At 41.4% G+C, this 12,263-nt stretch overlaps 1 protein-coding gene across 1 annotated transcript in view; it reads left to right on the top strand.

Moving 5' to 3' along the window:
• LOC118485582 overlaps nt 1-11,464 on the top strand; it is a 30,152-nt gene extending 18,688 nt beyond the window's left edge. The window contains exons 2-7 of the mRNA XM_035981826.1: nt 116-1,075; nt 1,172-2,047; nt 2,174-3,079; nt 4,328-5,808; nt 7,436-7,580; nt 11,378-11,464. Coding sequence (XP_035837719.1) covers nt 116-1,075; nt 1,172-2,047; nt 2,174-3,079; nt 4,328-5,808; nt 7,436-7,580; nt 11,378-11,464 — 4,455 coding nt within the window. The remainder of the gene's footprint in view (nt 1-115; nt 1,076-1,171; nt 2,048-2,173; nt 3,080-4,327; nt 5,809-7,435; nt 7,581-11,377) is intronic.
• Nucleotides 11,465-12,263: the final 799 nt, after the last annotated feature.

The raw sequence follows: 12,263 nt of genomic DNA, 5'->3' as shown, positions 1-12,263 counted from the left end.
TTCTAATGCTAACGGTGTTGATGAGTGTTTCATGGCAGACATAGTAGATGGATGCAACCCGCATGAGTATGAGGAGGATGGTTTGGATATTTGCCTGTGTGACTTTTCTGAACAGGTACATGCTTATGCACTACGGGTTGAAGAGGAAGCACAAGATGCTATGGCAATGAAGGAAGGTAGACCACCATGGACCCACCAATTCGAGGGTTTACCGGTAGAGATCGATTCGGGTACAAAACCATCATTGGAGGAACCACCAAAGTTGGAGCTCAAGGACTTGCCTAGCCATTTGAAGTATGTATTTCTAGGGGATAATGACACTTTACCGGTCATTATTGCCTCTAATTTGGAATTGGCACAAGAGCAAGCGTTGATGGAGGTGTTAAAAGCGAACAAGGGTGCTATTGGATGGACGATTGCCGACCTCAAAGGAATTAGTCCATCCATTGTCATGCATAAAATTATCACAACCGAAGATGCCAAACCGACACGAGAAGCTCAAAGGCGGTTGAACCCGAACCTAAGGGAGGTAGTTAAAAAGGAGGTAATTAAATGGTTGGATGCGGGAATCATCTATCCGATTTCGGATAGCGCTTGGGTGAGTCCCACCCAAGTTGTGCCTAAGAAGGCCGGCATTCAAGTAGTCAAGGATGAAAGTGGTGAACAAATTGCCACCCGACCGGTTACCGGGTGGCGGGTGTGTATTGACTACCGAAAATTGAATGCCGCCACTTCTAAGGACCATTTCCCGCTACCTTTCATTGACCAAATTATTGAAAAATTGTCGGGTCAAAAATATTATTGCTTCTTAGATGGGTATTCGGGTTATAATCAAATTGCCATACACCCGGATGACCAACACAAGACCACCTTCACATGTCCATATGGCACCTTTGCGTTTAGGCGAATGCCATTTGGCTTGTGTAATGCTCCGGCAACGTTCCAACGATGTATGATGAGTATTTTCTCGGACATGGTTGGAGAGTCGCTCGAAGTATTTATGGATGATTTCTCCATTTTTGGCACTACTTTTGATGCTTGTCTCAACGAATTGCAAAAGGTTTTGAAAAGGTGCGTTGAGAAAAATTTAGTGCTAAGTTGGGAGAAAAGTCATTTCATGGTGCAAGAGGGCATTGTGTTGGGACACGTGATTTCGGAAAGGGGGATGGAGGTGGATAAGGCAAAGATACGGGTAATATCATCTTTGCCACCTCCTAAAAATGTTAAGGGTGTAAGGTCATTCTTGGGACACGCGGGTTTTTATCGACGCTTCATTAAGGGTTTTAGTGTCATCACCAAACCCTTATGCAATTTGTTATTAAAAGATGTTCCGTTTGATTTTACTAACGAGTGTATGCAAGCTTTCACTGTTTTGAAGGAACACTTGGTAAAGGCGCCTATCTTGCAACCACCTGATTGGTCAAAGCCGTTCGAGATAATGTGTGATGCAAGCGATACCACTATTGGTGCAGTTTTGGGTCAACGGGTTGACAAGAAACCGGTGGTTATTTACTATGCAAGCAAAACTTTATCCGAAGCGCAACTTAACTACACCACAACCGAGAAGGAATTACTAGCGGTGGTGTATGCTTTGGATAAGTTTCGCTCGTATATTTGGGGCAGTAAGGTAGTGGTTTATTCGGATCATAGTGCAGTTCGGTATTTGATGGAGAAAAAGGATGCGAAGCCGCGATTGATTCGATGGGTCTTATTATTACAAGAGTTTGATCTAGAGATCCGAGATAAGAAGGGAAGCGAGAATGTAGTAGCGGATCATTTGTCTCGGATTCCGGTAGAAGGGACCGATGATGTGAGTGAAATCAATGAAAGTTTCCCCGATGAGCAACTCTTAGCCGTTTCCACTTTCGTTGCACCGTGGTACGCTCATTACGTCAACTATTTAGCCACGGGTGCCATTCCAACTCATTGGACCAAAAAGCATCGTCAACAATTTATGGTTCAAGTGAGGCAATACATTTGGGATGAGCCGGATCTCTTCAAGATCGGACCGGATCAAGTTATACGGAGGTGTGTGCCCGAGACGGAAGTGTTAGAAATCTTAACTCATGCTCATTCGTCCGCTTGCGGGGGTCATTTTAGTGGGCATAAAACCGGCTATCGGGTACTTTCTTGTGGGTTTTATTGGCCCACTATCTTTAAGGATGCAATTGAGTTCGCCCGGAATTGTGTAAATTGCCAAAAGATGGGTAGCATATCGAAGAGGGATGAGATGCCACTACAACCAATCTTGGTTGTAGAGATATTTGATGTATGGGGAATAGATTTTATGGGTCCGTTTCCGAATTCGAATGGCTTTCTTTATATTCTTGTGGCTGTGGATTATGTCTCGAAGTGGATTGAGGCTATTGCAACACGGACAAATGACCATTCGGTTGTTTGTAAATTTGTTCAATCCAACATCTTCTCTCGCTTTGGAATCCCGCGGGTTATTATCAGTGATGGTGGTTCACATTTCAAGAACTTCAATTTCGGAAAATTATTGAAGAGGTATAGCGTGAACCACCGAGTCGCCACACCTTACCATCCGCAAACGAGTGGACAAGTCGAAGTGTCCAACCGTCAAATCAAGGAGATTCTCATGAAGACGGTAAGAACGGATAGAAAGGATTGGTCGAGCAAGTTGGATGATGCATTGTGGGCGTACCGTACGGCCTACAAGACTCCGATTGGCACAACACCTTACCGGATGGTGTATGGTAAGGGTTGTCACTTGCCGATGGAGTTGGCGCATCGGGCGCATTGGGCGATCAAGACAGTCAACGCGGATTACGATGAGGCGGGTAAGTTGAGGAAGTTGCAATTGAGCGAGATAGAAGAGATTCGAGATGAGGCGTACGAATGTGCATCGGCTTACAAGGATAAGCTAAAGAAAGTACATGATGCGAAATTGCGCAAGAAAACGTTCGAAGTGGGGCAGAAAGTTTGGTTGTACAACTCCCGATTGAAGATGTTCGCGGGCAAGCTTAAAAGCAAATGGATGGGTCCGTATGTTATTCGAAGAGTTGGGCGATTTGGTGATGTGGACATCCAAGATGAGCAAACGTTGAAACAACAAACGGTGAACGGTCACCGCTTGAAGCCGTACTTGGAAGGAAATGACATCAACAACTTGGAGCTTGACAAAGCGGGCTACATCTTACGCCCGGTCGAGGAGGAACAACCATGAGAGGCCCAGGTTTGGTGGTAGTGTACATAGTAGTGTTGTTTTGTTTTGTTTGTATATTTGCAGAATTGCCATAGTTCCTCGAAGTCCGTGTTCGAAACAAGTGTGGGGATGTTCGGGTCACGAATTGCTCTTACATTGTGTTGAGGACAACACGGGATTTTTGAGGGGGGTAGGTAATTTTTACAAGTTTTTGAAAAAATTAAAAAAACATAAAAAAATCGAAAAACCTAAAAAATCTAAAAATTTGTCATATAAAACCTCAATTTTTGTCAAAATATGGATGCCCAGCGAGCACCGTAAATTACGGTACAGCCGTAATTTACGGTGGCTATTACAAATTGTGGGGTTTTACGGTGTAACTCTACTGAGTTACGGTGAAAGGAAGTGATGTTCAGGTCTCACCGTAATTTGCGGTGAGACCGTAAATTACGGTACGCAGAAAAGTTGTGTCCGACGGTAGGGGTTCCGCAATTAAAGTAAAAAAAAAAAAATCTAATAAACAACATCACGTGAAAACAACCCCATCCACCCATTCTCTTTCACTTTTCCATCACCATCTTCTTCTCTCAAAACCCACAACCTCCATAGCTTCTTCTACCTTCCATCTTTCATAAAACCTTCAATTTTTGTCCAAATCAAGTGGAATCTTGGTCTAACTTGACTAATTTTTCACAAGCTTTGTGATTGTGAGGAGAGATTTCAGAGAAAACGCAATTTTGGGGTCCAAATTCGAAACCCTAGTTTGAGACAATTTGGGGGTTTTGGGGTTTTTGGTTTCACAAGCACTCTTCCATCTTTAAACAAGGTATGAAAGCTTATTTTGTTATATTTTGGTGCTACATTGTGAAAAGTAAGGTGATTTAGGTTATGTGCTCTTGCCCACTTGCTTGTTGTTAAGATATGATTATGAAATTGATTATTGAACATGGTTTGTAGTTGTAGATGTAGGATTTGTGGTTAAAGTAGTGAACTTTTGGGATGTTCTACATTGTAGAGACACCATGCCCAATTTTTGAAAAATTCTTGATACACTTTTGGTTCACTAACATCTACAACCATGATAACAAGCAAGTGTGGGGATGATTTTGAAGAGAGGGTTTAATTTGGTGTTTGCTTTTGTTGTTTGTCTCATGTGTGTAGGTAATGGCTAAGACAAAGGAACAAGCGGGATCAAGTTCATCATCATCAAAAGGCAAGGGCAAACAAAAGGAGCAACCACCAAGAAAGAGGCAATATATGTGTAGGGTTAGTGAAAGCGAAAGTGAAGGCGAAGAAGAGATGGCGTTAGACCCGAGTGAAAAGCCGGTATGGAACTCGGGGTCTTTGGATGATCAACCCGAGATTTGGCAGCCAACACTTTACAATGATTGCATGAACAAGTTGAAAAACAAGGCAGCCGCGTTTATTTGTGAGAAAGAAGTTGATGAGCCCCAATTTGGCCAGTTCGGGGTGTTTGCGAAGTTTCGCGCTTTAGGTTGGGAAGGGGCGCTTAAATGCTTCGACAAAGACAAGAGTAATCTGTTCATGATGGAGATACAAGAGTGGATGGCAACGCTAAAATGTCACAATTTCAACAAGCCATCACAAATGAAGTTGATCGGGATGGTACATGGGGTACCGGTGGAGATGTCGTATGATACACTGAAGAAGCTTGGAAAGTATGACAGTCTTCCATCTAGGGAATACATGGTGCCCACACTTGATGACTTATTGCTCAAACCGGAAAAGCATGTTAGGTGGAACGACATGTTGGCAGCATTGTTTTTTCCTGGTAGATACAGTGGTATTCTATACCGGAAGAACTTGAAGATTGAAGCTAAACTGCTGCATACAATCTGCCTTCTCAATGTCATTCCAAGAAGGGGAGACAAAGAACAGGTGAGGTACCCAGAGATACCCGTTCTTTATTCGTTGATGCATGGGTCCCCACGCTTCCCGATACGCTACCTTATCATGCACCACTTATGGATATGCCGGAACAAATATGGAAGAGATATCGTCCCGTATTGCCGCATAATTACGGGTTTGATGAAACAACAGAAAGCACTAACATCCGAAGACCGAGGTTTGACAAAAAGGCAAGAGCCGTTTACATTGGATAGGTTGGGGAATGTTTGGACGTATACTCAGTCGGAACGTTATCATAAGCTGAAATCTGAAGGTCAAAGGTGGAGGGCATTAAAGTTGAATGCAAGAGAGTTGTTACCGGGAGAGCCGGATGAGCCGGAGAGTGATGTAGAAATGGTTCCGAGCGGGGACGAGGATTATGCGGACGAGCCGCATGGTGGTGCAAATGTTGGTCTAGGGGGTTTTGGTGGAGGTCACGGTGGTATGTTCTACGACTATGCGCAACAACCTTATGAGCCGGGGTGGGCTTATAGTGGTTCAATGCAAGAGGTGATTGAAAGTCAACGTCTGCCGGCATCTATTTTTGATACATGGTCGGGGCCGGAGAGGACGTTGTATGATCAAAACATGAGGAATAGTGCAAGCATAGAGCGGTCGTTAAAACATAGCTTCGATCGCAATGAGTCATGGAACCGTACCCACGCATACTCTCGAGAGGTGGATACTAATAATAGATATCATGATGATCAAATGAGGCGGATGCATGCGGATTGGCATGCCGGAAGGCCGGTCGTTGAGGATCCACAACATGTGGACTATGCCTCATTGCCGCCTTATGATGGTAGCATTTCATATCCGACTCCACCACTCCACCATTCTCAGTGGCTTGACCCAAGGCAACAGGAGGGACCACAACAACAAGAGGGGAGTAGCAGCGGCGCATTCGGATTTGGAGAGTGGAATGATATGATGTCATCCACCTTTGGACCTCCGGGACCACGCTACTATTAATCAGGTGGTATTCTCTCTTGTGTATAGGTTGTACATATTTGTTGGTTTTATGTTGGTTATGGTTGGGAGGATGGGTGGTGTTTGATTATGTGGTTGATTGTTGGGTTGGTGTTTGTTGGTGGTGTCGTGTTTAAAAAAAGAAAAACATAAAAAAAATATATAAAAAGAAAAATACAAAAAGAAATTTGGGGTTTGAGAAAACAAGCTTTTGTTGATGGTGATTGAGTTTAGTGATCAAAGCCTCCCAAAACCATACATTGGGGTCAATGTATCCTAAGTGTGGGGATGGGGGAAATTTTGAGGTTTTTGAAAAATTTTGAGCCAAGCGAAATGATGTGAGATTTTGAACGCCCTAACTTAACCCCAAGTTGATGCACCGGCAACCCTTGATACCTTTTTCGTTCTTGGTGAGAGTTGTAGCCACACTTGTACATAAATAATTGTCTTTGATGAGAGTGGCTACGGGTGGGGGTGCATTAGAACTTGTGCTTGAATGCGATTTGAATCCTTAGCTAAACATGAATGTAGAAAGGATAAGGGCATTAGGTAGCCTCGTCGATGGTGTGAGCGAGTGTGGGACTTGGGGGGTTGGACCTCATAAGTATATATATGAGCATGGTAGTGAGAGGGGCGGGGGTTTGGACATTTAGTTGCCCATTTTGTGCCTGTGAAGCTTATCATTTGTTTCCCCTAGCTACTTCCTTAAAATTTACCCAAATTTGACCCGGTCGGATAGTGTTAGTGATAGTATTAGTAGTTTTGCTAGTTGGAAGTAGATATGGTTAATGCGTTATCCTATGGTTGTTTGTTTGAAAAAAAAAAAAGAAAAGCAATGAAAAAAGAAAAAAAAATGGGCTTAATTGTCTTGTATATAGTAGTGCGTTTGTTTGTTAGTTTGTTTTTGTTTGTAATAAAAAGACCGGGTCGAATTTTCGCTACTTCATATATATTCCATTTCCTACCTATACACCTAGCCGCGTTACAACCTTGAAGTCCCTTTGATTTGCATTCATTTTTGACCCATTGTAGGAGAATGATCGATTTAGGTACAAGCTTATGATTGTGCAACCACCCGTTTGCCTAGTGTGTGTCTAGCTTATCTTTGCTAGTTTTCACTTGTAGCCGAGAGGAGAGAATTTGAGAGGGGTGCATTGCTTGGGTGTTAAAAAAGGGGTTGGTAAAGAGATTGCATGTTTTGCTTGGTTTGATTTGATCACTTGTTTTGAAATCATTTGGATGAGTTGCTTGGGACAAGCAACGGTTAAGTGTGGGGATGTGACGGGTGGTCCTTTGGACGACCCTTAAGCATGTTAAAAGACAAATAATCCTCCACTAAATCGTGTAATTATCTTGAATTAGATAACTACGGTGCTTATGTTTCAGGTGCAGTTTAGGAGCTAAAAGATGGAGTAAACGCAGCTTTGGAGGTGTTGGTGAAGAACGGGTCGAGCGTGGGACACGAGACACAACAAAGAAGTCAAGGAAGCTCACCACCGTAAATTACGGTCCTACCGTAATTTACGGTGGACCTGGAGTTTGTTTTCTTCTCCACCGTAACACAGTTTCCTAATGCCGTAAAAGAATCATGACCACCGTAAATTACGGTGGAGCCGTAATTTACGGTGGAGTCTGCGAGCAAAATGTGTAACTGCCACTTTTAAGTTGGTTTTTGAGTGTCTTTTGGGTATCTCTCATCATTGGACGGTTCTAGGACATCTTTTGGGCGATTTTGGAGAACTTGGCTTGGTTTTGAACAATTTCAATCATTCGGTTTGTATTTTTGATTCGTATGAACAATAGTTTGATTATGATGATGATGCACCGAGCCATGTCCGGCTAAACTCTTCGGTGATCATCTTAGGTGAATGTTTCTTGAACTTTTGTGTGTTTAAATTCTGCATTTCTAGTTTGACTCGTTTGATTACCAACCATGAATGACAATTGTGTATTTGTTATGAAAACGAAAAAAAAGAAAAAAAAAAGAGAAAAGAAAGAAAAAGAAAAAGAAAAAGAAAAAAAAATTATTATTGTTATGTTCATGTTAAATAAATGGGTTGAAAATAACCCATGTGTTAGTATTATTGTGAATAAGTTATCATGGTTTGGTATTTTCAATTGTGTTCGCTAATAAACATAAAAAGCTAAAAAAATCTTTCCCTACCTTTACCCTTAACCCAAAACCCGAAAGTCCTTTTGATATGTGCTACGTTATTTGATACAGTGGAGGTGTGATTGCCATACACGCTTATGATTGCAAGGTAGCGTATTTGGTTTTGAGCGAATATACACTAGCACATTACACGCTAGTCTTGATTAAACCGAGAGGAGTGGTCATTGTGAGGGGTGTGTGGCATGTGTGTAGTATCATAAGCATGTTAGTTTTAGTTAGGTAAGTCTTAAATTGTTTTAAATGCGTATCACTTCCTTGTCAGATTGTCAATCTCGATTGTGTCAGTCTATGGGACGGGTATGGCTCGGGACCTTAAATTGTTAATTAGTAAGGGATTTGAAAGTGATTTGTTAATAAGGTGAGTAATGTGTATGATGGTTGCTTGAGGACAATCAATGTTAAGTGTGGGGATGTGATGGAGAGTGTAAAAGACGAGCCTTAAGTGTAATATCTTATGTGATTTAATGCGTTTTGTGTGATTATATATTTAGAATGTGATAACTACGAGTTTTTTTGGTTTTACAGGTCAATCACATAAAATGGTGAAATACGGATGCTTAATGACCAAGAGGAACAAACGAGGTGTGTATCACGATGTATTACATCATTCGGGACGTGTTCGGGTCAAGTGGTAGCTTGAATGTGAAACAAATGCGAAACCATGAAGTCCAGGGGGTGGAGTGTCATTATGTGAAGTTAATATGTTGCTTAATGCTTATGGTTCCAGCAAAAGTCAATTGTAGCCTACGATGGATGACATAGAGCATCGCATATGTTATCTTATGTGAGGGATATTAAAAATAATGGGTTTAAACCCCTACCTCAAAAGACACGCACATAAGGAGGCACACAAAGTCAATATTGGAATATCATCACAAGTCACGTGAGGAGGGTAGTCAACAACACATCATCCATGATAATTTTCAATACACACATATACAAATGAATTGGAGAGAAGTGACATCATGCGGGACTAGGAAAGGCTGCACGTGGACTTTCTTATTGGACCGAGATTGAAAGGTAAAAAAAGGAAGTATTATATCATCGATATATGATCATCATCATTATACATGGCCTGGGCCGACTTCTTTGATTGGGCCGCCATTTAGGTTGGGGTTTTTGGTCAACATCAAAATCATCATCAACTCACGTGGATTGTTTTGTTTTTCTTTGTGGGGCCGAATAAGAAAAAGGCACATGTGGGCTTGGAACATAATAATCACATTGGTTTTATTCACGAGTCAGCAACATAAACATATCAATCTTCGACGGCAGTAGACGGTAAGGGTTTTTCAACTGGGTATCAAGCCGGTGAAGATCAGTCAACCGAACCGAGATGAGCGGCTAAATCTATCGTGAACACTTCGGGTGAATGATTGTGTAAGACACTATTGATTTGGTTTATTGTTTTATGTATTGAGTTCGGATTGCAACCGTGTGACAGACGGCCTTTACTTGCGTTTTTATAATTCGTTTGACAAACGAATCCTGTGTTAGACAGAGACATAAATACGTTTAAATCTGATTATACTTTGTTGGTTGAATAATTATTCATTGCATGAATAGTTGATAATTATATCGTTTAACCAATAGTATCCAATATGACAATCAACTAAGTTATTAGTAATTACAAAATCTGAATCCCGGAGTGATCACCTTTTCTCATCATTGTTTATTACAACTCAATCTAAACCTCACTTTTAGTTCGTAATTTTTAGATAATCCATCAAATCCAACAACTGAGTTTATACTTTTTCTATAGTAGTTACATAATACTTTTCATTACAACACTTTCCACAATCCTCCTCTGGTTCGATATCCGACTTACTCTAGCTACTAGTTTATTTCGGTTTTTGCATGTCACTAACGATAGACATCAAAATGGCGCCGTTGCCGGGGAGGCGTGCGCAAAGTGTTTAGTGTTAAGTTTTAGTTAAAATAAAAAAAAATAAAAAAAACAAAAAATAAAAATCCAAAAATAGTGTCAGTTTTGTTTGTTTAGTTCAAATTTATGCGTGGTGCTTGTGTTTTTGTGTTTGTGCAGGATGACCGATCTTACAATATTCTGCAGCTCTCTTAGATGCATTTTGTGCGGGGAACCACTTCACCCGTGTATCGGTTGCCATGAGGCCCGATTTAGACGAGAAAAAGCGAAATTGGAAGAGCCACCGATGCCTTGCTATGATAATCCTTCCCCTCCACCATATTTCTATGATTCTGATACAACGGTGGAGGATGGTTATTACTCTGATGGATGGGATCGGGACGAGGATACTTATTATGAGCCAAGGACGGATGGTCGATGTTTCTGTTGCGGTCGTTATCATACTTCTTATTATGATGATGTGTGCGCGGTGTATTTGGAAAATCCAGATTATTGGAATAAAAAAATGATGGATGCGTACATCTCAACACCGTATCAGGGATACCGACAGTATCATCCCGAGGAATATCCTGAGCCCGAGGGTGTCTATACTTATAAGACCGAGGAGGAGAAAGAGCTTGCTATGTTGGAAGTGACTTTGTCCAAACTCGAGCAGTATTTATCAGCACCCAACCTTTCCGATGAAGATCGAATCAGCTGCCTAGTTTCCAAGTGTCAAAAGTTAAAAATGAAGATAGAAATAGAAGAGCGTCTCTCACCATTATCTGTTGATATTAGAGATTATTCTCACATGGAGGAGGAGGTTGTGGAGGATAATACCACACCAATGAATCCTTTATCTGATGAAGAGTCATTGGTGGATCAGATGGTGTGTGAGGATGAGGAGGCAGAGCAGTCTGAGGAGATAAATATGTGTACCGAACTTCTTCCCATATCAAGCATTCCAATTAACAAGTGTGGGGAAGAGGGTTCAAGGAAGAAGATGAAAAGGGTGAAGCTACAAGACATCGGTGTATATCTCGTGAAGTGGATCAGCAAAACCCGCGTGTGCTTTCTAAACATGCCAATTATATCGACGAGCTTATGGAGACGGCATGTAAATTTCCGGGCATTCGTTGGAAATGTTTTGGGTAAGTGTGCATTGAGACCACCGTAACGCATAGCAGGTACGGTCTGGCTGAAGACCTTTAAACTTAGCGCTCTCGGGAGGCAGCCCGAGGATGTAGAGTATTGTATTTTGGTTTGGTTTCGTTTTGGTGTGTTTGTGTTTTGACAGGTTTCTATATTCCATCTTCACGGATTCAAGGAATCAAGTGTGGGGATGTTTGGCAACATCCCCGATGAGATCTCAAATAATCTATGAGGGGCGTATGTTCCGGTTAGATCGCAGCAGTTACACCGCCACAGACACTCACTTGTTTTCTGATCAGGTGCATGTGTGTGTCTATCTTGTGTTTTATTTGTTTTCGTGTATTTGGTGGTGTAAAATTTTTGTGTTGGGAGTGGTTTCTTTGTGTCGCGTCGAGTAGGTTTTTAGTCGTTCATGGTTTGCGGGTGGTATCTCTCGAGTTTATATTATAAATTGCACCATACATTGGGGACAATGTATCCCAAGTGTGGGGATGCGGTAACTTGAGAAAAGGGTTAGTAAGATTGTTGATCTTAAAAGCTTGAAGGGTTGAAAAATTGAAAAATTTTAAAATTTTTTGTCTCAAGTATGCTTGAACTACATGAAAACCAATATTTTCAATTGCTTAAAGGTTCCTTGCTGATATTAAACTAACTTAGATCCCTAGTCATGGTTGTCCCTTTAAGTTTCATGAGAGTTTTTCTGACAGGTTTTTAAAAGAATTAAAAAGAGATGCCTAACTAGGGGTAACATGCTTTAAGAATTACACATGCTACGTGTCGGTAACCCATATTCCTTTTGTTCGGTGAGATATTTGAGCCTACTTAGTGGTTAGTTAAATTTGCAATAAATGTTCATTTGCTGAGAGTAGGCCATATGTTGCTTTGTGTTAGAACTTGTGTGGTTTGATACGTGCCAAGACTGTGGTTTAGCGTATGCGCATAAATGATAAAGGCATTAGGATCCCTTCATTATTTCATATGTTGATTGTTTATCCACCCACCTTAGTTAACCATGTTGAGCCTCTTACCCT

Source organism: Helianthus annuus, chromosome 13 (genome assembly GCF_002127325.2).
Source record: "Helianthus annuus cultivar XRQ/B chromosome 13, HanXRQr2.0-SUNRISE, whole genome shotgun sequence".
In the NCBI taxonomy this organism is placed as follows: domain Eukaryota; kingdom Viridiplantae; phylum Streptophyta; class Magnoliopsida; order Asterales; family Asteraceae; genus Helianthus; species Helianthus annuus.
Note: the sequence above shows the minus strand (reverse complement) of the source record. Positions and strands in the feature narration are given on the sequence as shown.